Source organism: Grus americana, chromosome 20, assembly GCF_028858705.1.
Source record: "Grus americana isolate bGruAme1 chromosome 20, bGruAme1.mat, whole genome shotgun sequence".
NCBI lineage: Eukaryota > Metazoa > Chordata > Aves > Gruiformes > Gruidae > Grus > Grus americana.
The window spans coordinates 10,366,408-10,394,093 of record NC_072871.1 but is presented as its reverse complement, the minus strand read 5'-3'; the positions used below and the strand labels follow the sequence as shown (position 1 = coordinate 10,394,093).

Genomic DNA, 27,686 nt, shown 5'->3' with positions numbered 1-27,686 from the left:
ACACTCTCGCCAGGAGAGGTGAACTCACACACACCCCACAGGACCACTGCAGGGAGAACGGGACAACTCACATCTGACTCTGCAGTTAGGGACTACCCACAGCTCCCGTTTACTCCAACCCCCACCGGGAAATCCCCGAAATCCCATAACCCTGCCTGAACTATCGAATGAGGTTCAGCTTTTACAGCAAAGAACAGGAAACCAACAGCACTAACAGCATTAGCAGCAAATCACACATCAACAAAACTCTCCCTGCCAGTCCTCTGGGCCATGCTGCTCCAACGAGGACACACAATCGGATGTCTCCCTGTCATTGGGCATCGCTGTCCCTGCTGTCCACACCACCGAGTTGGAGTCACACTGGTTAAGGCAGGTGGGAGCCAAAATGGCCAACGGACACTTGGGAGAATAATCAAAATACATTAAGCGTGTTTGGCACTTAACTCCCAAAGAGAGCTAATCCAGGGAGGAGCTTTTGCCTGGCCCTCCCGGTGCTTCCTGAGATGTTTAGGCACTCCAACGGTTTTGCAAGCCTGAGGTTGTTTCCCATTGACCACGGGCACCTACCTGCAACTTGGGCGAGTTTTTTCTCTCTGTGACACTTACGCAAAAGGGGAAATGCTCCCTGGGACACTCGGGAGAGCTGTTCCTGGAAAGCGCTGGATGAATGTAAATTATTTGTGCCAAAGACAGTCCAAAAAGGCAGAGCACAGCTGCCTGCCTGGCCACCTCCTCTGGGAACAGGCATGACTGAGCCCCATGACAGCACCAGTGCAGCGCTGCTCCTGCCCAGGAGTTTCTGAGAAACTTAAGTGATCCCTGCAGGTGGAAAGGCTGAGTGCCTCCCAGCTGACTGTAGAAACAGCCTTTGCCCTGGGAAGCTTGAGAAAATGCTGATCTGCTTGGATCTGACATTTCCAGCAGCGAACCAGAGCAGAGGCAATCCTTAGAGCCCCTGGAACAAACCCCTCTGCCTCCTGCAACGCACCACCTCCTGCTTCTGACCTCTCCGTCCCTACCTGTGCTGAGCGCAGCACTCCGCTGGGCTAACAAGGCACTGAGATTTGCCACCAGCCACTAAAGGGGCTAAAATGCTAACAATGACCCTCTCAATAAAGGGCTGTTTTTTCAAAAAAGCATAGAAGTGGCTTTTTCAGCTTTCAGTTGTTAAGTGCCTTTTTAGTTAGACCAGCTGTTCCTCTCCTCCAAGCTCTCCAGAAACCCTCTTTGGTTAATCCCATTGACTCCAATGATATCTGTTAATTGCATACTTCCCCGCAAATGAAGCCAGTCAACAAGCCATTACAGATTCCTACTGATATTTAATCTTTGAAGCCAGGCATCTTTGCTTACCTTTTCAGAAGGGAACTTCAGGAGGTCTAAGCTGTCCATGCTGTTCCTTTGGAGTCTCTTTGGCCTGGCTCCTGCAAAACAACGCACTCTCGCATCAGGAGGGTGTCACTCACTAACAGCACTACTGTCACGCAGATAAAATTCAAGCCAGGGCAGACCCTCCGCTCCTGTTAACTACAAAGTCAAAAGGACGGGATGCTGCAGCTGTGCTGTCCTTGAGACTCAAACGTGGGTTTTTCCTCTATTGTTTTGAGTCTTTTGCAAAACACTGTCACAGCAACAGCGAGGGCTGCGTGAAGCTTTTGCTATCAAACCAGTGGCCAGGTCACGCTATGACCCTGATCTCAACTGAGGTCTCTGGAATTCAGGAGTTACAAACCTCACTCTAAAAACGCAAGTCAGGGGACTGACATTGAGAAAAAAATCATAACAAAAACATAGCTTAATAAATGCATGGATTTGTTGCTTTATCTTCATGTTTTTAACTTAAAGAATGTATCTGGGATGCAGCTTTGAGCTTTTCTCTACAGTCACGAGGGATGGAAAACTAAGTGAAGGAGCAAATATTTTCTATCTATCATAAGCCCAGCCTTAAGGGGAGCAAAACCTTGCCTTGAAGCTGACAGAGAAATCAGAAAATTTGGCAGCATTCATTATAATTTGAGATTTCATTCTAATGCAGTATTCTAGCAATAACAGAGTGAAACACAGTTCAGCTCTGACTCCTGCTTTCCAAACTCCATGCCTCCTCCAACCTGCTTCCAGCTTGTATTGCCTCACTCACTAACACAGCCAGGATTTACAAAAAGGCCCTGGGATGCCTTCACCCACATCTGGGAAAACTTCTGCTCCCCTTCCCTGATCTTTCCTGAAGGTTCAGTTTAGCTGGGCACATCCCACACCAGCAACACCAAACAGGGCAGAATCGAAAGCTTTGGACTCAAGGTCCCGTGATAACTTCCAAGCTTCAGGGGAAATCCTCGGGGAGGGTGGATGAATGCATGTGAATTGAAACCCATCCCCATGCTGAGCCCTGAGAACGGAAACCACTGAGCTTTGTGTGGTTCCTGCAACAGCAAACTCACCAAACCTAAAGATTCCCCAGTTTCCCACCACCACCTAACAGCACCGTTGCTTATGTTACAGCAGCCCCCACAGACCCTGTTCAAACCCTGGGTGCCACTGAGCTGCTCACTGGCCAAACTTAACGAGAGAGAAGGCACAAAATTCATAAACCGATTCAAGACTGCAAGCAGAATATGGCGTTTAAATGGAAAAAACGTAGCAGGGACTCCTGCATTAACACGTGTCCAGCTCTGCCAGGACTCCAGATGCGACCGTAGTTGTCTCTAAACTGCAGCAACTCCAAAGTCACTGCTGCTTTCAAAAGCTCAATCTCACTCAGCTTTGTGAGATACCAGACGAGCTCAGATCAGCTAGGACTGTGCTAAGGGTTACGCACATATATCACATCTTTGTTATAAATGACCTAAAGTTAATTTCACTGCCCCTTGCTACCCTAAAGTGATTTACTTCTTGCAGCCATAAGCACTCAAATCAGCAAAATACTTCTGCACGTTTCTCTCCAGTCCAAAAAGCACATTAGCACCAGCTTCATTTTAAGGTGACTTCATTACTAGGCTTTGAGTTCAGAAGGGACTGACATCAGGGTTGGTGAGTAAGTGCAGAACAGATATCGATGTGAATACACAGAGAGCAAAGAAAACAAGTAACGATAAGCAGTCATCATTTCTACCAAACTCTACCCTCTTCCACACTGCAAAGCCAGTTGCTCACTTGGCAGCAGCTCAGTAACAACAGGATTTGATCCCGGAAGGTCAGCAATCGCTGCTGACACTGGCAAGGGTTCAGACATGGGGCTGCCCATGGGGATTTAAATCCCTTTGGAGCAGGCAGGCAAAAAAGGACTTTGCTGCTCTCAACAAAGCAGGCACAACTCTTGGGTTTACCATTTTTGTTCCAGTCTTTGCTTCTGTTTACTAAGATATCTTATCTAAGGTATCTTATGTTTGCTAATGTATCTTACGCACCTCTTGTGAGCAGGTTGGGAAAGGCTCACGCTGCCGGATACCGGTGAAACAACACGGTTATTTGGTAGCTGAACACATCTATTACCACAGGCTGGATGTCCGCTCAGCCATGAAGACGGCTGAACTGATCAAGCCTGAGCCCTCTCCCACCATGAAATGAAGAGAGCTGCACCGCTCTCGGCGGGCAGGCACAACCCACCACCCTGCCAGAGACACAGGACCCCCCTTCCATGTGTCAAATGCCGCCCAAACTTACGCTCCTCGGGGGCACCAGCGATACCAGTTTTCAGCTGAAAGGACCCAGAGCTCTTAAACAAAGCTAAGGCCCTGTGCCAATTCAGTGGGAGACACGAGACGCCCCCCACCCAGCTCCCATCGCTGCACCATGCTCCCAGCAGCAACCCGTGGGCATCAGCAAGGAGGAGGTGGGTGTGCAGCGGCAGGGCGGCTGCTGCCTGCCCCAGGTCTCCTCCCATGCTGCCAAACGAGCGAAAGGCTTTTGGCTGCTGCCACGTCGGTCAGGCAGGAGCTCAGCAAGGGGAAGGCAGCGGCGGGTTGTGCCTGGTGGCTCCCGGTTACGCACAATGACATTCTGGACATCGCTATAGCTGCTCATGGCGCTCAGCTTGCCCCGGAATAACCTAGTCTTACGTGTGGAGCAGCGAGGTGGGTCTGGAATAAAAGACACCTACAAACACTTAATCAGATGGTACGTTTGGGTTTCAAAGCAATGCCCAAGAGGCGAGGCCAGCATCTGGAAGTGAGCGTGCGTCACAGCAGCTTTTAACGGCCACTTCCAGGAAAGCAAGAAAGAAGCAAAGTGTGTCTGATTAGATAAACATCATTTCCAACAGTCTAAAGAGTCGTTAATTATACACCTCCATCCTCAGGTGCTTTTTTACATTTGCAGTAGCATTAAACTGCTGGCCAGAAACCATTAATCTCTGCTCTGAGAAAACCTGCCCTCCCCTTTGTTAATTTAATATACGTAGTCAGCTGAGACTACCCCAGCAATTAGGGCATGCAGAACAATTTGTCTTTTTCAGTTGTTTTGATGCTGGTGTTCCTCTGTTACCATGTGGATCTCACATTCAGTTGAGCTAAGGGAGGAAGAAGTTAGGAGTTACAAACTTCAGAGCCATCCAACTCAGCTATTTTCTTCCAGAAGAAAACGCAGGCGGCACCGGGGCCAAGCGCTGGCCTCACAAAAGCCCACGGTGCTGCCACCCCCACTCACCACGAGCTGCCCCGCAGGCAGAGCAAGCAGTGCCATTAAAACAAGCAGCTAGAAGAATTAAGAGGTTACCTATAGTCGGGGCTACCGTTAACCGGATCGACACAGGCAGCAACTCCCACCGCGTGTGTGGGAGCTTCTCCCCTTTACTCCACAGCAGACAGGCTCGGTAGCCTGCACGTACTCATCTCCCAGGAGAGCAGAAAGATTTCCATACTCACAAGCGCCCCACGACAGGAGGAGTCCCATTAACTTTCTGTCTCTGACCAGGACATTCCCTCAGATGGTTCCAGACATAACTCTCAGCCTCCTTCAAGTTATTTTTCCCAGAAATGCCTGTAGCACTGCCTAACATTCAGCAGAAGTTCAACTCAGCCTCTTTCTCCCCAGTGCCGATCAACAGCAGCAGCCGCCGTGGATGCAAAAGATTGAGCAGCTGAAAACCTGGGTCTGTTCCTCTGGAAGGTTTTTTTCCTCTCTCTCCAGTATTTATTGGCATGTTTACCAAGCCTACTGCAGAGTAACGGAAAACCTCAGGGGCATTTCTAAATGCTCTCTCTGTCTTTAAGGTTTACTAAGGTCTCTAACAGAGCAAGTTGAAACCTTCTTGTGAACATCAGCTGAGCAATGCTACTGACTGGCTGTATTCATGCCTCATTTTCCTGGAGCTCCTCAGATGTTGTTCTTCTCAGTGCTCATGCTCAGGGTTGTTGTTTCTTTTTTAAATATTTTTTTTCAAAATCTTCCCCCCCCCCCCCCGATCTCAACACCGCCATGAACCAAGGGTTTTGGGTTGGGTGGTTTTTTGTGGGTTTTTTTTTTTTTCATATTGCTTTTGCAATTTGGTTCCTGAGGTGAGTTTAACGGTTTTCACATTCCTGTATTTTAAAACTCGATGAAGCAGTCACCTCCCTTCCAGGGAAGGATGAACTTCAGTGAGGAGAAGGTTTACTGCAACAGAGCAGAGGGGGATGCTTGTGTGCTTGCTTGCATGCATATGAGACATCTTTGCTTCCTCCAGCTCCTCCATATCCCATTTCAAAAATACCCCCTATTCTTCTGTCTGTGGATATATCCACACCAGACACCCATCAAGACCCATATTTTCCCTCTGTCTCACAGTCCCACGCTGCAGAGATGAAGACAGCCCCTCTGCACATCCTCATGCTACCTGTGATGTCATGGATACAGGAACCTTTTTCTACAATGTCTTCTTTAAAGCCAAAGTTTGGTAGTACATGCTCTTGCCCTTCCTCGGGCTTTTTAAGCTGATCAACGCAGAGCTACACTGGGCCCTGCATGTCTGATAGAAAAGCTAAACCAGAGCGCTGACATGGTGCACGCAGCAACCACAGCACCTTCCCCCCATTCTCCTGTCCCCTTGGTATCTGTCACCAGCTCCATATTGCCTGGAAGGGCAGGATCAGCATAGGCTCTAGAGGGAAGGACTCTATTCCTGAAGCCACAGGCAGGTGCTCCAACAGGCAAGTCCTTGGTTTTCAGGATGCAACTAGAGGAGAAATGCTCACATAGCAGAATATCTCTAGCAGCACCTTGCTTCAAAGTGAGATCTAGCCACAGAAAACACAAGGAAGCTCTTTATTGTAGGATGATGATGGGACTATCCCATATAAATGTGCAGTAGGGCAAAGACAGTGAGGGCAGAGTTTTGTTCCTCCATGAACGGTCTCCATAGCCAGCTGGCGCTCCTGAGATTTCAAGGTTGACAAGAGGGAGCAGACCATGTGTAGCAGCAACTCAGGGAGCCCTGCCAGGAGCTCTCATCAAGTTGACATGTGCTTTGATAACTCCTAGGCTCTTCCATATCTCCAGCAGCTTGGAGAGCTGCCTACTCCATCCATGTTTGAGATGAAGCAAACCCCCACCCCAATGCAGACAGAGCGACAGTTCTATTTGCAGGCCAGGAACACACTGTATCCCTCTGGGGTGGCTGTACCAGAGGAAGCAGAATTAAACCTGACAGTGGACTCCACAGAAGACCAAGGGGAAAGGCCAACATCATTCCCTCTGCCACCAGCCCTCCCGGCTGAGCAGCACACACAGCTCCATGGTTCCCCCACAGAGCACAAGCTTCGCACCACAAAGAACACAACAAATCTTGGCATAAGCACTTGCTGTATTTTCATGAAAAGGTCATTTTTCCATACCTGTATTAACTGAGATACTGACTTGTCTTTTGGGCGAGTTCTTCCAGCCCAGGACAGTGCCTCCCCACATTAGTACAGACCCCAGCATTTCAAAACCTTGATTTTGGCAGACAACTCTAAATATTGTTCAATATGACTAAATTAGACCAGCCAGCCAGTTGTTTAGGGTGGAAGACTGGTCTGTAAACCCTACCAAGCTCAGAAGTGACAGAAGAGATACAGTCCAGCAATCTGAATGCACACAGAGCATCTCAAATCATATGCTGCTGATATGTAATCAGGGAAGCTCTGTCAAGCTAGTGCTCCATTATTACAGCAAGCTCTTCAAAGACGAAAAGGGGGGAAAAATGCACAACAGCAAGAAAAGGAAGGGGGGTAAAAAAACCTGCCTCTGGTAGAACAAGCATCTCTTTTAAGGCTTTAATTAGTTTTCAAACACATAATGGGTTCTGGCACTATAAATCCACTTGACCTCTATTATTGCCAGCACTTGCATGATAAATGCTGGCATTTGTTTTCCCAGTTGTTACTAGGATAGAACAATACTTTTCTCTAAATAAGAGTAAATAATATCAGTTAGTTATGATGAGTGCACCATAAATTCCCAGCACCCAGCTGTTATATGTCAATCCATGGGAAGGACCATCTGCTTACCCCCCCCATCCTTTAGGCAAGAAAGGACCAGGGGAATCCTGACAGCTCTGGCCCCTTCTGCGTCTGAGGATACAGCTAGATGGGCAAAGTAACATTTTTCTCCCTATCTGTTATTTGAAGGCTTTTCTAGCTGCACAGTCCAGACAAAAGCCAAGAGCAGGTATGGCTTACAATAGAGAGGATGATACACATGAAAATAAAAGTCAACCCATAGCTAGGGGCCAGGGAAAGCTGCAGGGAGGTTGGTTCCAGCGTGTTGTCACATCAGACTTCCTCAGGAATGCTTCAGTCCCATGTAAGGCCCTCTATCCTCAGCTGTCCATTGTCAGATCTGGGAGCCAAAAGGACAGGAATGAAGCCTCTTCTGCTGGGAAGACCGGGCTCCAGCATGTTTGCTCTGACATTCTGTGTTCATTGGCACACAGACAGCACACAGCTGAGCAAATATCAGCCTTCCAGACAGATCCTGAGCACTAGAAAAACCTTCTCCAAAATAAGAATTTTGCAGGTTTTTTTTTCCTCCACGGCAAAACTGTTCCTTTAAAAAAAAGTATATACAATAGGCAGTAATAAAAATAAGTTACTTTTGAATCAAGATGCTCGTCTGCCTGATTTGGCAGAAGATGCTTTGTGTATGTGTCAGCCGGGTTTCGCATCCTCCAGAATCCAGTCTGACAGCTGAACAACTGGCTGAAAATAACAACAGTATTGCACAGCTATACGGTACCCGGGAGCCCCTTGACATTTGGCTGACTGCATCTGGGTGAGCAGCCAGCACAGAGGCTTCTCAGATGGGGAGAGGGAATAAGGAGACACTCAGGACCACGTGCCAGAACCACCTTCACATGGTGGAAGAGGTGAGACTTGGAGCAAAAGTCCTCCTTGGAGATAGAGATGGCACAAGGGAAGTACTTTCCCCCATGGGGCCAAAACCAAGGTAGCTCAGAAAAGCTGCAGTCTTTGAGTAGAAGGTGATCTTATGTCCTGTAGCCCTTCAAACTTCTACTGATTGCCATGATGTTGGCTACATCTTTGATTACAGTTTCCCTCCCAACTGCAATGGGTGTTAGCTTTTCATCTAACTGAGCAGGAAAGCGCTTCTTTACCAAGAGGGTGGTCAAACACTGGAACAGGCTTCCTAGAGGTGGTCGATGCCCCAGGCCTGTCAGTGGTTAAGAGGCACTTGGACAACGCCCTTAACAGGCTTTAACTTGGTCAGCCCTGAATTGGTCAGGCAGTTGGACTAGATGATCATTGAAGGTCCCTTCCAACTCAAATAGTCTATTCTATTCAAGTCTGGAATATGGCTTATTTGCAAATAAAGTGTTGGCAATTCAGGCCAAAGAATGAAGTATTTTGGTTTGTATTTGCAGGATCTGGAAAATGCAGAGCACCCAATCATGCAACACCTAACAGGTAGTCAAATACAAGCCTTGGAGCTTTGTGGGAAGCTTGAAGCCATGTTAGAGGCAGCCTCCCATAACCGTAACCTCCCCCAGGCAATGGTCTGTTTAATAGATTAACAGTTGTGGGGACAGGAGGATTTTCTGGGAGATAAACTGAACTGGGTGGAGCAGGCTGGGAGAAGGCATGTAACCTTGGGGCTAATTCAAGAACAGCCCTGAAAGGCTTGGCAGGAACACCTAGCTTTCTTGTAAGAGCAGGGTTTTCTCTGCCAGTATATAGCAGAGCCTCATGACCTCCAGTCTGCCATTATCAGCTTGTGTTGAACAAGCACAGATCAAAAAGAAACCGAGTTTGAGCTAGAAAGCGACACACAGTAATTAACACAGGCAACATCTCCAGCAGCTAGACAAGCCCAATTACGGCAGCTGTGTCCTACAGACTGACTCAGGGAGGGCAAGAGAAAGAGCAACACACGTCAGAACCTTGCAGTGATCAAATACTCTCAGTAAAATCCTCTAAAAAGAGGGGCAACCTACTTGATCCCTCCTCCTGGATGCTGTTAATCAGCCACCAGCTTGCAGCAGCCAGGCTGGCCACGCTGGACTTTGAATTCATCAGCTCTGCCTCTACAAGCTGCCAGGTCTCTTTGCTAAGCAAAGGTCTGCTGTCTGAGTGCTTGGCCCTGCCAGGTTAAGGGCCAGCCTCGCTGCTGAGTGAAGGAGCATGGTTCCTGAGGTCAGTCAGGACATAACGGTGACGCATGCTGAGGGTCTGGCCTTGCCTTGCTCAGTGACGTACCACAGCAGACCACGGTCATCCATACAAAAACCTTTAAGAGATAAAAAGTAATTCTATCTGGGTGAGAGGTTCTCAATCCTTCTCTTGCTCTGTGCTGCGTGGAGAAAAAGAAAAAAACCAGTAAGCAGAGGCATCCTGTTCCTAATAGTAATAGTGTATGTTAGACAGAAGATCATCGTAACGATAGGCATTTCCTACATGTTGGCTACCAAAGGAAACTGTCTGTGGAAAGTGCATTTGGGAACCAGACAGCACACACCAGAGCTGGGATGGCTGCAGGAGCCTGGAATAGCAGCCAAAGTGAACTTCAGGCTTCCGAGCTCGGAGCAGGAGTTTATGTAAGGAACCGACAATTTCAGAAGAGTTAGCTCTCCCCACAACAAGAGGTCTCTTGATTTAATGCATGGCTTTGCCAAAAGCCACGTTGTACCTTCTCTGCCACAGGCTTCAAGAACTGGCCTCATCCTCCTTTCCAGCACTTGCACTGTCCCCTGGCATCAAATAAAACAAGCACCTGAATTTCATTAGCACAGTATCTTCTCCTCCGCTCTTGGAGCATTTCCTCTGTTGTGAGCTGAGAAGTCTTGCTGCGCTTTACGGTGACACTGGGAAGGAGGCTCACATACAGAGCAAGATGAGAGAAGAACATTAACTACTACTTAACACTTTGAGAAGAATATTTTAAAACTTTATAAAGCCAATACTAGGGCAGTCTGAACTGAGTGCTAAATTACTCGGTTTAAATCCAAATGACTCAGAGGTTCATCCTCCCATCAGTGCTGCTGGAATGATTTAACAGCTGTAACAGCAGGGGTTTCTCAGATTTAGAAAAGACTCATTAAAAAGATAATGAGGCATCCTTTACAAGTCCTAAATCTTCACCCAAGAAGCCCCCCATGCAAGCAGCACTCCTGTCCTTCCTGCCCTGCTCCCTTAAGCATCACAGCAAGAACCACCACAAACTCAGGTCCTTTTGGACACCTTCCTGCAGGTGCCTTACTGGGTGGCATGTGGGAACATTTGCGTTAATGCTCCTCTGAGCATCTGTTAGAGCACAATAGAACAACCAGACCACTTTGCATTCTGCCTTCCACTTGGCCAAAAGCTACTCTGCTTCAGTCAACAACCTCATCCATCAAAACACTGCATAAGCAGGTACAATTAACCAGCACGGCCTCGGGCTTTCATTTTCAGAATGAAAAAGGCTGAGCTGCAGCCCATCAGCTCTTGGGAAAAATCAAATATAGTTCAGGTTACTTAATATTAAGCAATTGCTATGCTTACTCAGCCTGACTGGTAAGAACGGGGCAGGTTCCATGCTGAAGCCGTTAGCGATGTCACCCCAGACTCATGTGCTGAGCAGAAGGCAAACACTACCTAGACAATGAAATTGCAGCCTCAGTGAGCAGGGCTGTCCCACTGTCAGAGAGATGCTGGTTTCAGAGGGCCACATCTCTCAGCTGTCACCCAGCACAGTCCTTTGCAGGAGGGCTGAGCGAAACATGGAGAAGGAACATCCTTGTCCCTGGGCAGCATCCCAGCCCGAGGCACAGGCTGGCATGGGTTAGCAGCACTGCCGCCTCCCTGCTTTGCGTCAATAGAGGGCTGGCCAATCTAGCATGTTTCAGCAGCCCTAAACACTTCAAAGATATTTAAAACAAGCAAACAAACAAAACCAAACAGGCTAGGGAACATAAAAGCAAATTTCTTCTATCCCTGTCTGATTGATCCAAGGGTTCAAAGATTCCTGTGAAGAAGGCAAGCTCAAAACTGCACTGAGGATGCACAGACCGACATTCAAAGGCAGACAGAACTGACTACTGCTCAGGAAGGACAGGGGTTTCATGCCCACCCAGGCTCGGCTGCCCACTTCACCACCTGAGAATACAACCCGAAGCATGGCTGCCTCTCACATCGGCACGAGCAGTGCTCCAGCTCCTGAACACCCAACAAGCAGACTCACCTTGTGCCTACCCTTTTTCAGCAGATGATGAGCAGGGGAAGTCAGGCTCATGGCCAAGTCCTTTTCTGCCCTCAGAGCTCATTGAGCACAGCTGGGCAGCAGTGTCTGTGCAGTGCCAACAGCACAGAAACCATGGCAGGAACCAGCTTACAATGCTATGAAAGCATCTACATGCCAATGCCTTCTGGAACACCTGCATCCCTCCCCACCTACACCCAGCTGCCAGGAGAGGTGCTGCTCAGTGTCTCCGAACACTACCACTACCTTTAGAGATGATGACTGAGGCTGATGCGCTGCTGAGAACAAAAGAAAAGCAGCCCAGACTCAGTTTTCACTTTGGAGAGGCACTGAGGCTGGCCAGGGCTGCTCTCTGCCTTCTGTTTGGCACCTCCATCCCTTTTTGGCGGTGGCGGAGCCCCTTCTCTGCACCCCCCTCCCACCTGGCAGGCTGCCCAAGCCGGCACCAGCATCCAGAGGAGAGAGCTGGCAAGGAGGAATTGAAGAGGGGAATGCTGCAAGGCTGTTTAGCGTACACCGCAGACCGGCGTTACCCACCCAGGCACTGCCACCAGGCTCGGTCTAGGAAGGGCTCAGCCCAGTGCTCCTGACTCACTGCTACGCGCAGAGCACTCGGCACAGCCGACTCCTTGCTAGGCAGATGCTGAAACCTCAGCCCAAACTGGTCTAGAAAAGGGCAGCCAGAGAGGGTGGCACAGGCAGCCAGCGCTCCCAAGCCTACGTCCAGCAGCGGTGCCAGGGGCAGAGCACCGTGGGACCTTTCCCAGCACCAGGCAGCACTTCTTGTTCGTGGTTGCCTTCACCCCTACAAAACAACTCCCTTACAGGCACAGCGAGTTCCCTCACTTTTCTCCAAAGGCAAAAGCCTACCACTACTCGATTCTTAACTTGCAGTGTGTGAAAGAGAACAAGACCAGTTTTCAGGGCCACATTTTTGGGTGTTTGGAGAAACAGACACAACCTCTGTTTATTTGTTTCAGGCTTTAGCTACTCTCTAGCTGCTTTGGGTTTGTTGCTTTAAGCTCTCTGTGTTTGCATTTCTTGACAAGGTCGTTGCTTTCACAAGACTTTTGCAGCAGTGCCCCACTTCCCTGGCCTCCAGCTTTGTCTTCTGACGTCCAATTGCTCTCAGAATATTAATTAAAATCACAAAGAGCTCAGGAAGAGGAGCCAAAACAGCAGAGGAAAACATCAGACAACTCCTACCTCCCCCAGGCCCCCGGCAGAGGGCAATGCCCAAGACTTAGAAGCAAAAGAAACCTGTGAAGGACATCATAGTCTGATGGTCCGGCGCAGGGTTTCTCAGCCAATGGTACAGATTTTCCCAGAACTCAAGTTTGCTATGAAACTTTATTCTACCTGCTCGATAAAATTAATGTGTTTTATAACATGCCTGCCCTCTCAGATGATTTTAGCATCCTTATGATTATGCAGACATTTTATAACCTTAAGCAGGGAAAATAATCTGAAGGGAAAAAAAATTTGAAAGCTGTCCTCACCACAAGATTTGTTGACATCAAAAGGCATGGCTGGTTCAGAAGTCAACTTGAATCTCAACTCTCTCACCTGCTTCTTATTACAGAAACAGATGTTCCTCTTGCTGTAAATTGCTGCTATTAATAATATAAATAATTATGCTTTTCTAATCATTTAATAGGCAGCACAGGAGGGTACCAAAGTTCCTGGCAGCCAGTAAATACATCTCCCTTCTTCTCAAGGGCTCAGAGACACATTGGTGGCCTCTCTTATCCTCCGCTGAAGTTCAGAATAGAAGCTAAGGAGAAATCAAGGGAGCCAGGCTCCTCTCCACAGGCTGTCCTGCAGACCCATCCTCTCTCCAAATCTCTATGCAACAGGTACAGCACCTTTCTCACCTGAGATGCACGCATGTGGCTAAGCACTGCAACACTCATGCTCCCTTCCTCTGGCAAGATGCTGCTGCACAGCCCCAGCCCGTGAAACACAGGGGCAGCTGATTGTTATCTCCCCAGCAGGTTCCCAGGATCTGGCGAGGGGCAGCATCCCCCACATCTCACCAAATGGGGAAGCCCTACTCTGCAAGGGAACCTGCCCTGGGCCCTGCGGTCCCTCCCTCTCCCACACTGCAAGCCCCTGTCATTTGTTCTTCCTCCAGAGAACGCTTTGTCTTCTGTTGCCAACAGCCCCAGCCGTGGGAACATGAGCAATGGTGCCACAGATTAACGAGCTCACTGCAACCTCCAGCAAATGCTGCTTCTGCTCAGCCCCTATTCCCACCCTCCAGCTATCACACACACACAGACTGGCATGGCTCTAGCTCTGTCAGATGAGAGAAAAATCACTACTGGCTCCAGATGTTAACACAGCACAGGCACATCTGGATCACTGGAGGGCAGTGAGCACCCGTGGGCCACACGCTGGCTCTGCCTTGCCCTCCCTCACCGTCAGAGTTAAGCCCAGCGACTGACCACGCTTGCTACATGCCTTAAGGAAAATTCCTAACCCTTCCAGCGCCACGCGCTCTCTGAGTCCCACGCTATGAGATGCGGTCGGTGGGGCTGTGTCACCGCCTGCATGGGGGACACAGCCACACACTGGGCTCAGCTCTCCCCAGGAAGGGGTCTGCTCAGACCAAGACCCTCCCTGACTCCCAGGGGACACCATCCTGCCTGCAGTGGAACACTAGACTAGTCCATAGCAGGTTGCATTCAATGGGGAGTGTGTTATGAGAGCAGAGACCTTCTTGCTTTCTTTTTTTAATTACTTCAAGCTAATAAAAGGCTATACACTCCTGGTTATGCAATATGGTCAGAGCTGCAGAGCCCCTCTCCCAGATAAATCTGACCCAACCACTTCTGCTGCAGCTCTTCCACATGATACACTCACACATCCAGTCAAAGGTGTCTCAGCACACAGTGCTCTCACCCCCATGCAGTCCTTGGCGCTGCCCTCCTCCTGCACCCCTCCATTCCCCAGCCTGAGGGACCTGGCACCCCATCAGCTCATTTCCTCCACACTGTCCCAGGAGCAGCAGCAACATAAAGGTTATTTTCCTGTTCCCCTTTCAGAACAAAACAATTTGCCAAAAGGAAGCCCTTCACAAGGTGCCAGGAATGAAGAGAAGGCCCCAGCTAATAAGTTTCCCAGCAGTTAAAGATGGACCTGCCGTGCAAAAGGAGGCTGCTGCAGCCGTTGTGGCCCACATGGCCTTTGAGGAAACGGCTCAGCTCCACTGCAGCTCCTGATGGGGCACGGCAGGGCATGCTGGCTCCCTCGCCTACAGCTCGACTTCTAAGGAAAAGCTTTAGCACTGACGTAGCAGGCTACACCTTCAAGATCAATACAGAGAGCAAACACGCACAGCCAGGCTTTCTCCCTCCCTCCCAGGACACCGTGCCTCAACCTGAGCACCATCTTCTCTACGCCAGTTCTACCAACAGGAAAGAGAACACAACACCTGAGAAAACGTGTCTGCACTAACAAGGTCATATTTAATCAGCCGGCACCTCCCGGGATACAGTTTCGTCTGTGTGAATTAATAAGTCTGTCCATAGCGACAGAGCAGCCAGCTGGAAGTGCCCCATGCCAGGCACCCACAAATGTCTGCACTGGGCAGTTCCAGGACAGGCAGACGGTCCCCAAGCTGGGGACACACGTCAGGCTGGCAGGCTGACAGCATGCTGTGGCGAGGACTCAGCTGCGCTCTCCTGCTCCCCGAGGAGCAGAGGCAGAGCGACCTGGGGCACAGTGTGGTGAGTAAAAGTCTTTTTGTCTGCTGTGACCAAGTCTTGCCACATCTTTGTTTCCAAGTTGGGCATCACTGCAGGTGTTCCAGGGGTGAGAGAGCACCCAGCATGCTGATGCTCACAACCTGCCTTCAGCCTGTGCTGTAGGCTCATTCCTTGGGTGCTAATGAGAACAAGAGCAGCAAAAAATCCCTGCCAGTCACCTTTTGAAAGCTTGCTCTATCAGTCAAATCAGTTTAAAGGGCCCTGCAGAGCTTTAAAAGAGACAAAAGCTAGTTTGCTGCTTGGCACAAGGAATTTCATTCCCGATGCAGATTAATTCCATTAACTCATTCCGTGCCCTTTTTGGGGCGGATCCTTTCCTGCTCTTGCAGCTTACGGAAAGCACAGAGCAAACATACTACAGTCTCCTTCCTGGTAAAGGCACTCGACAGCCTCATCTTGCTTTGGCATTCATATTTCCTCCCGTGTTGCCCACTTGCAAACACCTCCCCCTTCCCACACCACATCTTTCACGAGGCCCTTTGGTGCCACAAAAGCCCAGACACTCACCTTGTGCTTCATAGCCAGAATAGTGGTGAGCCATACCCACATCCTCATCCCCGGGGCCCAAGCCGAGGGCTGACTTGAGCTGGGCCATGTTCACCTGTGCTGTCAGCTCACCGTTCCGGTCCCCGATCTACAGGGTGAAAACCAACAGGGCAGGTGGTTAAAAGGCAACGTGCTCTAAGCAAACAGCCCCTAACAAAGGGTTTGCCGGTCCCATATCAAAGCAAACATGCAGCCAGCTAGAAGAAAGCTTGGAGACACCCTGAGAGACCATACAGCCCAGCTTTCAACACCAAAACAACTCTCCAAAGCTATTCCTCAGTGATGGTCCATGCGTGCTGTGCACTGGCTGCACCTCAAGATGCATTTCTGCAGAGTTCAGTACAAGGAACTGAGGGGACACAGCTCGGCCACTGCTACAGAACTGAGACAGAGGTAAACGTGCACATCTGGTCCATCCTGTAGTGCATGTCCACAGTTACTGAGCAGCCACACTACTCTCAGCCACGTGGGCAGTGTCACACTCAGGGCTTGGGTGCTCTGAAAGCCCCTCTCCTGGCTCAGGTCCATGCAGCTTTAAGTCGTTAGTAGTGATCAACCCACACAAGCCTCCAAAAGTCTTTTGGAGTCCAACTCTTTCCAAATTCCCATCTCTCACTGGCCTGAGGCTGAGGGGGCTGATGTTACATGTTCAGGAAGAGATCTTTCCAACAGCTCCCACTACTTAAAACGGGGAGTCGTAAGACATGCTGCTGAGCCCTCCTCAAAGTTTAACAAAACAAGAAAATTACTCTGCTGCATATCACTAGCAAACAGAGAGGCCACTCAGAAACCAACAGCCTCTAATCTTCAGAGGAAGAGCAGCCTCTGTTACAGAGGAAGACCTTGGCTGCTCCCTTGGAGAGGCCTGACTCCCTATTAAATGCCTCGCAACAGCTTTTTTGTGGTCCTGCAAGATAGACTACAATGTGAGCCATCGCAGAAGAAAATCATAAATCCCCACATTATTTATGACAAAGCCTCAAACACTAGTAAAGGGAGGCAGATGCAACGGCTTATCATAAGGCGTAAGTCCCCTGCCAATTACAAGAGATTTGCTGTTGGCATCACCTCCAGATAAATTACTGTCCTGGTTAGGTGTCTCAGTCCTTGATGCTCTGTTAAATGCTTCCCCAACTTCCACTCATTCCAGTTCATGTCCCTATTAACATCACAGGAACACACTGGCAGGACAACGATCCTTGGCAGGACCTACCACACACGCACCCACCATAGCAAAGCCCCGTTTTCTGCCCTCAGCTCAGATGTCTCAGTTTCCCAGGAGCCCCCTTCCCCACACAGAGATGGGAAAGGTACTCCAGAGCGGTGTCTGAGAGCTGGGACAGCTTCCAAGGTTTTCAGGTACATCTCCTTCACTCCAGCTGTTTCAGAAGAATTTTTTCAGTAACCTCTGATCACCCTGCAGCAGCTTCCAATGTGCTTACCTTGAGCAGATTTCATTTGGATTCAAATGTCATCATTGGATTTATATTGGGGTAGAAGGGGAAGAGGGTGATGGGAAGCAAGCTGAACACATTAGCGTGCAAAGGTTTAACTTCAGTAGGTTTTTCCTGGGCAAAATGCTGGTGCTTGCCACAACAGCACAAGCAGCTCAATTGGTTCCCAAAGCTAAAATAAAACATCAACTTTGGAACAGAATCACTAACTACTAGGAGCTAATGCAGGCTCTCCTCACAAACGGACAGTCTCTGCGCTGCTCAATAATTAATGTGGAGGAGTTTATTAGCCACCTACCATGAGTAACCTACTCCTGACATGCTTTGTAATCACAGCCGTCACCCCAGAATGAGAACACCACTGTGAACCCTCCCGCCCCAGAAGTCACCAGAACCACCGCTGCTCCTGCCCTCCTCCACCCCTCATCTGCACCACACATTGCCGAGCCGCCACCGGGCTCTGAGTAACCAGCCCCACGCTGCAGCAGTCCTAGCAGACTAAAGCTGGAAAAGTTAATTTGTCCTAAAATGTACAGGGCCAAAGAACAGTATTTCTTCTGTGTGTCTGATAAGTATAATTAAATACATAATTAGGCTGGTATGTCAGTCCTAACCCAAGATTTAGCCAACCTAATAGACAGGCAGGAGAATAACAAAGCACTTACATATGGTGATTTCAATTAGTGCTTCAATAGGACAATTTCTTCATCTGGGGAAGACTAAAGAGGCCATGGCTGATTTCCTCATAACACTCTGGAAGGACCAAACAATGGCATTCTTGCTTTCTCTGAGTCACCAGAAAGTGCCATATGTTTTTATACCAGGAAAGCTGCAGCTAGCTGGGCAAGCACGTCTGTGAAAACCAGGGTAGCTGCATGCACGAACCCCAACCGCTGCAGCAGCGGTACGGGGCTCACTGCAGGCTGTGCTCGTCCAGCGTCAGCAGTCAATTGTATTGGGACAATGCTGGAGCTTACCACGTCACAGCTGGGACCCCCTGCCTGCTCCACTGAGAGGAGATAACTTGTCACACTGTGTTGCAGTACAAAATGCAGCAGGCTTAGAGCACCCAGCCATCAGGTAGAAGCTGGCCTTGTTTTCTCCTGCTACTTGCCAGCAAATTGAGCCAGACCACAGCTAGAATCACAATGCCCACCTCAGTCAGAATCTCACAGCCTTGTGCTTAGGAAAGGGGGGTCTTACTGAGCAGCTGGACACCAAGAGGTGTCTGAGTTCCTTCACACCAGGGTGCACAACACCTTGGCCAGCAGACTAGATGACTAGTCCCCAGGTCCTTCCTCACCCAGGAATATCGGTTAAGAGGAACGTACAACAAAGGTACTAGCTGTAATTAAGGGGAAGGCTGGGAGCCTCCCATAACAAGAATATTTTCCAGCCAAGCCCTGCAGTTCCTAAAGAGACCATTGAAATAGCACATAGACAAGGGCTTTCCAGAGCAGTCATAGCAAGAGAAGAACCACATTAATATAACTTATTGGCATAAAATAAAAGTCTTCCTCTCGACAGGGATGGCTGATTCCCTCTGATCTCAACCAGCTTCTCTTACCTCTTGGGAGATTTCAAGATGTTTCCTTGCAAAGTGCAAGGCTTGTTCATGGTTCCCCAGAGAGACATAGGCATTTCCGAGACTCCAGCAGGCTCTTCCTTCTCCCACCCTGCAAAACAGGAAACGGTCAACCACAGAAATGCTGGGCAAAACCCAGCAGCACAGCAGCCCTTTCAGGGCCTCCTCTAGAGCACTGACAGCCAGGCCTCCTAGCTGTGTTCTCACCTACAGAAGTGTTCTGCAAAGGAAAATTAAATACATCTTAAACTCTTCTTTTCCTGAGGTCAGTAAGATCAGGGAATGAGCAACAGCCTCAGAATTGGGACTGCACTCAGTGGCAAAAAGCTGAGCAGTGCAGCAAGAGCCCAGAATGGTTCAGCTTCATTTGTGAGCACCAGCCTGACAGCACAAGCCAGAGCTCCTGTCCAGCTTCCACCTCGCTCAGCAAGGATTCCTCTCCAGAGACGCACAATGCATCAAGAGGGCATGTAACATCCAACCCTTTAGTTCAACAACAGCCCAGAGCTAAATTAGCAAGAACTTGGGGCAAGAAGAGAACATTGCAGGCATGCAACGTTCTCCTGCTAGACACCAGCGCTGTGTCACCCAGGATGCATGCACAGACTGAAACTGCATGCAACAGCCACCCAAATATTGACCTATTTCCACAAGGCCTCCAGGGTGCTGCTTCTTGTTTTCAGAAGCCAGAAAAAGCAGGCAAATGTGAAACCTGCTGCAGGCAGCCCTCACCCTCAGCCCCAAGCTGAGCCAGCCCCCACCAGATCCCCAGGTGTCTCTGGAGCAGGTTTCAGCACCTGTTTGCAGAAGCAGGCAGAGACCTACTGCTCATCAGAGCCTGCTCAGCTCTGCAAACGAGCAGATGTGGGGGGTGATGGGATAAAAAAAGCACATGGGGGCACAGGGGGAGGTTCAGCGTGACTGCAACTCCCTTTTCAGAGGTTTGGGCGGGTTGATCAGCATTTAAACATTTTTCTTGTCACCCTGTTCAATACCTTCTGCTCATAGGGTGTGTTCCCAGAAATGCAGGAGCCCACAGGCCTGCACCCCCACAGCATGATTCACCCTTGGGTGGGATTATACCTTCTCTGAGCAGATACTGCCCAGATAGTGCCACAGAGCTCCCATTTTAATGTCTCTGCTCCATCTAGTGGAGAACACCCAGCTTTCCAAGAGCCATCAGCACTTAACACTGAACAAGGTGGCTGCAAAGTCACTTCAGCTGCAAGGCAGCTCCAGGATCACAGAGAGCATATCCAGGAGGAAGGAAAAACCTCTCAAAAAAAAGTGAGTCCAAGCCTCCTAAACAAGGAGGAATGAAGCCAAGAAGCAAAATATATCATCTCTACATGCTCTGTGTAACGTCATTTATTTCTACATGGAAGTTTCCAGCATCATTTCAGAGCAACAGAACGAAGTGGCATGTACATATGTATGTCCTACCCACACAGTTTCTAAGGAAGATACAATTTTTGTGAACTTGAGGAAGCTTTAGAGGAGGCCTTCTGGGATAAAACAGCAGTAGCCACATTGCAAAGTGCTGAAAACAATGCATTTTCTTGAAGTACCTCTTATTAGAAATCTCACTCAGCCCACACAGACATAGCTTTAAGGGCACAACCTCCAGGTTTGAATGACATGATAAAGGTGTCAGTCATGTTACGTTTTTGACGGATGACTGGACTAAGGGCTGGGTTCTGAGACATTTCTAAAGACTTTCAAGAATACATGTCACTGCTGTTTAACCTCAGCAGCAGAGAACAATAAACAAACAGGGAAAGGTCGGTGCTCTGAACACACTAAAGCGGAAACACCATCTCCTGAGGCAGTCCCTTACCTGTCTCCCAGCTCCTGTGCTATCACCAGGTGCTTTAGATGGTACTCAATTGCTCTTTCATAGTCTTGAAGCAGTGTGTATGTGTTTCCAAGACTGTAGCAAGCCTGGGCTTCTACTGCTTGGTCTTTGAGTTGTCTGGAGAGCTGGAGTGTTTTCCTGCATGGAACAGGTGAAAACGAAGAGACCTGGTCAGTGCAGGGCACCTCTGCAAGATGACAGGAAAGTCGCTGCTTTGGTATGCGCATTGAAGTCAATGCCTGTTACACCTGCAGGCTGTCAGGTGGCTGTACAGCTTGCCACTGCTGAGCACCAGGCATGCAATGGACCTGCAGGTCCCTCGTCATGTCCCCCTGAGCCTATGAATTCACTGCAACAGGTCAGGATTTCCAGGGAACATCTGCCCCGAGTCTGCCTTAGCCCCTGGCACTTACTTGTAGTACTCAGCAGAGATGTCAAACCTCCCAAGGAAGATGTGCGCATTGCCCAGGTTGCTGTACGCTCTCCGCTCGGCTGCCTTGTCCCCAAACTCCTTCGCAATAGCAAGGCGCTGCAGCAGACACAGACTAATGAGTACAGGCTGGCCATTACCTGGTTTCTGTTACACAGCAACTTTTCTGGGAGATTAACTTCTTGGTTTACAAAGCTCCGGCTACCAGTGAGGTAGTGGTGTACGTGCCTGTCAGGGCTTGATGCAGCAGGAAATCTCCCCCTCTTTTGCAACTCAGGATTAGGAAGGACCTTTGGAAAAGTGGGAGTAATGTCGCATCCTCCTCTAACTCCTACCCAGCCTGGTCAATACACGCCTCTCCAGCTACAGTGCAAAAGGAGTTACACACATATTTCAACAGCTGAACAAAGAGGCGAATGGAGAGCTGTAGGTGAGGCTGTGAAGGGATGCGGTTGATCAGCAGACTAACATGCAGGAACAAGGCTGTCACCTTGTGCGGTGCTGTGGCACAGAATGAACATGCACGTGTGTGCGCTCCATCTCACCATCTGCGCTGCAGCTGCTCCCCAGACTCTGCCCCTGCCTGCTCCTCAGTCCTGCTTCTCCTCTCACATCCCCTGCTCCTCATGCTTCCCCACCTCTCACCCTCCACTTTGCAGCACCCTACTCCTTGTCCCAAATACTGTACAGAGTTTTCCTGCCCCTTTTCAAGCCCCTTCTTGCAAAGCACTGCTGACTGCTGTACTCCAGCATTTAAAAACCAGAAGAGGTGTGACAGGGCTGACTTCCCAAGATGCCAAGCACCTTCCACTGCAAGGAAACTGGTATATTTCTCTGAACTAGAAGCTGAATTGCATTTGAATTGGGGCAGGGAATGTGTCACCTCACCCCTCTGCAAGATTTACACAAAGTTATTATGTTCTACAAGCAACATTTATTCCTGATCAACAGCTCTTTCAGCAGCTTAATTAAATTCATGGCTTGCATTTATTAAAATCTAGACCAACACAAATTAAGAGCAGAAAAGCCTTGCTAGGCCCAGCTGCAATTTGCCCTTAGATATCACCTTTGGTTTCCAAGCCAACAGCACCCTTCCCACAAGCTGCTCAGTAGCTGCTCATGCAGATTGGAGCGAGATGTCGCTCCGCATGAGTTAGTACAACAGGGCCAGACCCTGAGGTGCACACAGGAGGGAGAAAACCAGCTGAGGGCAAATGCCTCCCTGCACAAGAAAGGCTGCTCCCCAACAGCCAGGCTCAGCCCCTGACCCCAGGAAGAAGGCGCACTGATTTCCTACCTCCTTGTGGAAGGCTATCGCTTCACTGAAGTTGCCAAGTAAGTACTGAGTGTTGCCAAGGTTGCCATAAGCACGGCCCTGTGCAGCTCTGTCCCCCAGCTCCTTCACCAGGGACAGGTTCCTCCTGAAAGAAGTCAGAACAGTGTGTCTGGTGAGACACGGCAAAGAAACTTGCACTGTAAAGAAAGGAGAGCTAATCCTGGAGAAGGCATTTCCCCAACCCAACTACCTGTCCTTTGTATCCCTTGGCAGGTGAAAGTCTGGTGATCTATGCTAGATGCAACTCTGGGAGCTCATGCAGATCCAGTGGTGTAAGTCCCTGTTGCGCTCTCGACCTTGGGCAACCTGCAGCTGTGCGCAGGAACTGCACAAGTGCTCACACACCAATGGTCTGATAAGATCCCATGTTAATAAGAAATGGCCACCTCACTGTACAGGGGAGAACCAGGAGCATGGGAGAAAGGAGATTACCTACAGCAGGACAGGGACACACCTGGGGAGGGGGGCAAGATCCACAGCCCCATGCCAGGGCTCTGCTCATGGAGCTTCCCAGAATTTCTTTACTTGGTTTTTTTCCCCGCCTTTACACATCAGCACACATAGGGAAGCTTAGAGCTCCCAGTTGGCAGAAATTCACCCACTGGCTATGCTACATGCACCAGTCCTCAGTAAAAGGACAGTGAGCTCTATATAGGCACTATCAGAGCCTCAGATATGAGAAGACAGATATAAGATCTTGTCACTCTCTTCATTTAAAAGGGCTACTTAAAAAACGCCTGCATTATTGAAGCAAAACTCTGAAGTACAAGGAGAAAAACATTAGCCCAGAAGTCTGGTGACAGCCTTCCTGTATGAGACATCAGAGTGATCTCAGCTATTTAGGAAAGGGAAGGCTGTTACAAGCAAGATAAACTACAGATCCACAAGAAGGACTACGAGGACTTCAAGCGAAAGCCTCTTCCCTTGGGTGAAGAAGAGTCTCTGCTCATGGCCCCAGCGATGGAGACACATAGGGATCCTTCTCATCAAGGCCAGCAGAGAGCAGCAGGGGCTACAGGAGCTAGTAGTTTAGCTTCCAAATACAGCTCTGAGAAAGAGCGGACTATTGAACTTAATTGCATGATGATACTTCAAACTACAGTGAGTTTTACTAAGGCAACGCCAGGATGAATTTAGCTCTAATTTATAAAAGCTTGCAGTCCCTCTCTCACGTTCCTTAAGATTAATTTGCCATGATAACTCGGCATCTCAGGGGACTATTCCTAATTCATTACAACATGCAAAATCTCATTCAGTGGCCTGATTTTCAACAATGCTGAGCCCACAGTCTCATTCTTTGCAACAAAGATTTTCCAGAGCTCCCACATCCTCAGTGGGCCAGGAAACAAATCCCCCCCTATGAGAAATGCTTCCGACAGGACTCAGGAAAAATTGTTGTCTTGTATCCCATGCAGCTATCATCAGCCTAATGGTTATCAGAGCTCAGCTAACCTGCAGACCCTGAAAGCTGTCAGCAGAACAAGAATACCACAAATGCGGATTATGATCTGAGCAGGATAAGCTCAAAGTGTACCTGCATGCATTTTAGCAATCACCAATACCTGACCAGCCCTGTTCCCTGCAGGAGAAAGTGTTGGCCAAGCTTGAATACTTACTCATAATATTCTGAAGCTTTCTGTAGCGTCTCCTTGACTTCTTGAGGCAGGTAGCCTGGGTCTTGGGCCATGTTCCAAGATAAGTGCTTTCCCTTTGCATGGTAAACATTGCCTATATTATAGAGTGCTCTGGCTTCACCTACCTAAAGGGAAGAAGAACAAGAAGCAGCAAGGTATTACACTTCACATCCCAATATGGACCTTTCCATTGCTGGGCAGAGATGGTCAAAGCCAGGAGGCCCACATTTTCCTTTCCCATCTTCACTATCATGGCAGCTGTTTGTCAGCAGCATGAGACCTGTGATACAGCCAGAAGGGAGAGCTTCACACTCCACCTCCTTCCAAAGCCCACCTTCACATCACAGTTACTGACTTGCAGACAGATTATTTTTAAAGCTAGGAAATAATTCCTGTTGGATGCTATGAACTAATTACCTTGTCTCCCTGCTCCTGAGAAATGTCCAAGTGTCTCTGGCAACAAACAACAGCTTCATCAAACTGCCCAAGTATTTTCAATGTATTCCCAAGGTTGCCGCTTGCCTTGGCTTCTCCGATGCGGTCCCCAATGGTTCTACAAGATGACAGGAGGAACAAAGAGAGGTGCTAAAGAGCTCTCAGACTTATTCATCAACTGTTGGAGGCAGAATTCAAACTGCAGTGAGCCAAGCTGCAGCACTGCATGGTACGTACACCTCATCCAGCAGTTCCCAGCACACACGCCTGACTGAAGCGCTCTCAGTTTTGAGGACAGATTCTTGGGTTTTTTGCTGTCTCAGGTGAACTACTCTAATGACTTCAGGTGTACTTACAATGAATAGCTGGGGATAGGAGAACTGGACACTGCCCTGCTCTTGCCCCAGGCACCATCCTCATATCCACATCCCTTTCTCCACCTCCCTGCTCTGAAGGTGGCTGGCCCATTCTTGTTGCCTCCCAAGTTCTCCACAGTACAGTCACCCCATGGGACTCAGGGCTAGTTTTAGGTGCTTATTTCTAGGGCGGATTCCCTCAGGCTGCTGGGTTCAGACCCTACAGAATTTGCCTTCACTCAAGTCCTGACAGGTTGTGGCGGATAAGGACAAAGTACTGCTGCTATGCTTACCTGGCCAGGGTAAGGTCATGTTTATGGTACTCCAGGGCCTTGGAGTACTCCTTTAGGTAGAAATAGGCATTGCCCAGCTGACTGTAGATGGCACTGAGAGTTTTCAGGTCCTCTGTCCCCACTTGCACTGCTGCTTCGAAGAAGGCTGCCCCAACTTTGAAGTCCCCAGCCTTGCACAAGCGCTCTCCTTCCAGGGCCAGTTCCAGGCAAGATGCCTCCATTCTGCCAAAAGCAAGACCATCATTTCTAGAGGAGTTAGTCTGCACTGCACCCACACTGCTATGCGATGGTTAAAAAGTTTCCTTCCTTGCATATCTGTAATTACACATTGCACCAGGAAAAAAAACCTACCAAAAAACCAAACCCTGGAAGAAGCCACCCTCCAGGCAGCAGCCGCCTCTCTGCATTCAGCCTCAAGCAGCAAGGCACCAGCCCCAGGTCAAACACCATTTGGGTGATGAGAACTTGGGGACACACAGCTGGCACACCTCAGCAGTGTGGACACCAGCTTTCAGTGGACATGGTGGGCACTCAGCCCCTCTGAGAAACCAGCCTCCTAGGCATGAGACACAGGAGCATGCAGATTTACAGACTGCATCTGCAAGTGGCCAAAGGCAGCCCCTGGGTTCCTGGTAGGAATCTGGACAAGAAACTCTGGGCTCCTGGCTCTCAAGATGCACATTCACATCACGCGAGTAACACGGCATCTGTTTTTCTTCCAGGTGGCGCACAGCACAGAAGCCACACTTTCCTCAGGGTAACAGAGAGGGTAGCCAAATTCTAACACATTTTTATTGGATACCAGAGAAAACCCTGGACTGTGCAGAATTTCTTGGCTGAGCAGCTTCCACAGTGCTCAGTGTCTGCTTTTCATTAACTCCCCTGCTGTCACTTTTTCCACAGGCACTGCACATTAGCCTCCAGGCTAGCGTTCCTCCCCTGCATTTCTCAACACCTTTGGCAATGGTGCATGCTGTGCTGTCAGCGAGTGCTCTGCAAGCCAGTGGAGAGGAGCGACAGCAGTGATGCTGCTTCAAGAGACAGGAAACGTGCTCCTTTGAGTGCTCCACCAAGTCCTCTGCAAGTTAGAGTTGTCCCTGTTAGAGCATGTGTATCCTCCAGTTCTCAGAAGGGACAGAGCACGCGTTTGAAAGCTTACATTTGGAAGTGTCTTGCCTGCTGCAAAGCCAGCCCCATTACAAGGCAGATGGGCACAGCATGTTCCTGCTCCTCTATTCAGACACTTCTCTTTGCTCTTTTTGGCTTTTTCATTTCTGCTCAATTTATTTTTAAAAGTCAAAACTATCTAGGTCAAAGGTGGACATCTGCTCAGAAAAAACATAGCCCATTTGTCCAGAGTCAGAAAAGCAAGGGTCAGACAAAAGATAATAAATAGCCAAAGGTGGCTTCTATTCTGTTCTCAGCCAAAGAGCACTCGCAGGAAGTTTGACTGGGGTACCCAGACTAAGAGAACAACTCGCTCATCGCCACTGCAGCAGCCCAGCTGATGTCTCCTGCAGCAGTTTCCTGCTGAGCCGCAGAAGATGCTGCCCCAAAGCCACCCTTGTGACAAGCCAAGGCACAGCCCCTGCAACCAGGGTCTCTGCAGACCAAGGCTGAAGCGTGCTGGCCAAGCCGGGGCACTCTGCACTGCTCTGGCTTCTCTCCCCAAGGACACCACCTGCCACTGTGCACCTACATGTCCCACACACATTGACTTCAGGGCAGCACTGCTCCTGCTCCAGGTCTGGCAGTATCTTCTGCTCAAGTCTGCACCCAGCGCTTGCTTCCCCCTGCTGCAAAGGGGCACGAGGAGATGCACGTACAAAATACCAAGCCCGATACATTTTTTCCTACAAACAGGCAGAACGGCATTGTCTCAGCTGCCAGGAAACAAAGCCAGTTCCTCTATGAGCAGTGGATAAACTGTCTAAAATCCAACCCTATTTGCCTGGCAATCTCCCTGCTGAGTTGGCTCTGCATGGCTGCAAACCCCCAACACTTGGCAGCCCAACGGCATCCTCCAAAGCTGGACAGCCCACAAGGACTGTCCAAAATAAAATAAAATAAAAAAAATAAAGCACAAGAGAGCTGGTTTCAGACTCTCCCTCCAAACACATTTGTGACCTTTCATGTCTTACTGTTCATTTATGCCCAAAACCATTGAGTAACGAGGGAGAACAGGATTGTGAAGCAGCTCATTTGAGCTCCCACCTCAAACTCCCACAGAAATATTTGATTTCAAGCTCATTGCAAAGCCCACATTTGAGTGGCTATTTTACTTGCGCAAGAAGGCTGCTTGTGGTGCAGAGCAGCATCAGACCCTGTCTCAACTTCTGTTTGTTA

At 49.2% G+C, this 27,686-nt stretch overlaps 1 protein-coding gene across 1 annotated transcript in view; it reads right to left on the bottom strand.

Annotated features, from left to right (window-relative positions):
- GPSM1 (G protein signaling modulator 1) overlaps nt 1–27,686 on the bottom strand; it is an 81,066-nt gene that overhangs the window by 30,110 nt on the left and 23,270 nt on the right. The window contains exons 2-10 of the mRNA XM_054849256.1: nt 25,341–25,562; nt 24,674–24,809; nt 24,239–24,381; nt 22,584–22,707; nt 21,270–21,385; nt 20,839–20,994; nt 18,984–19,092; nt 15,924–16,050; nt 1,354–1,424 (exon numbers count right to left, since the gene is read on the bottom strand). Of these exons, the coding sequence (XP_054705231.1) occupies nt 1,354–1,424; nt 15,924–16,050; nt 18,984–19,092; nt 20,839–20,994; nt 21,270–21,385; nt 22,584–22,707; nt 24,239–24,381; nt 24,674–24,809; nt 25,341–25,562 (1,204 nt within the window). The remainder of the gene's footprint in view (nt 1–1,353; nt 1,425–15,923; nt 16,051–18,983; nt 19,093–20,838; nt 20,995–21,269; nt 21,386–22,583; nt 22,708–24,238; nt 24,382–24,673; nt 24,810–25,340; nt 25,563–27,686) is intronic.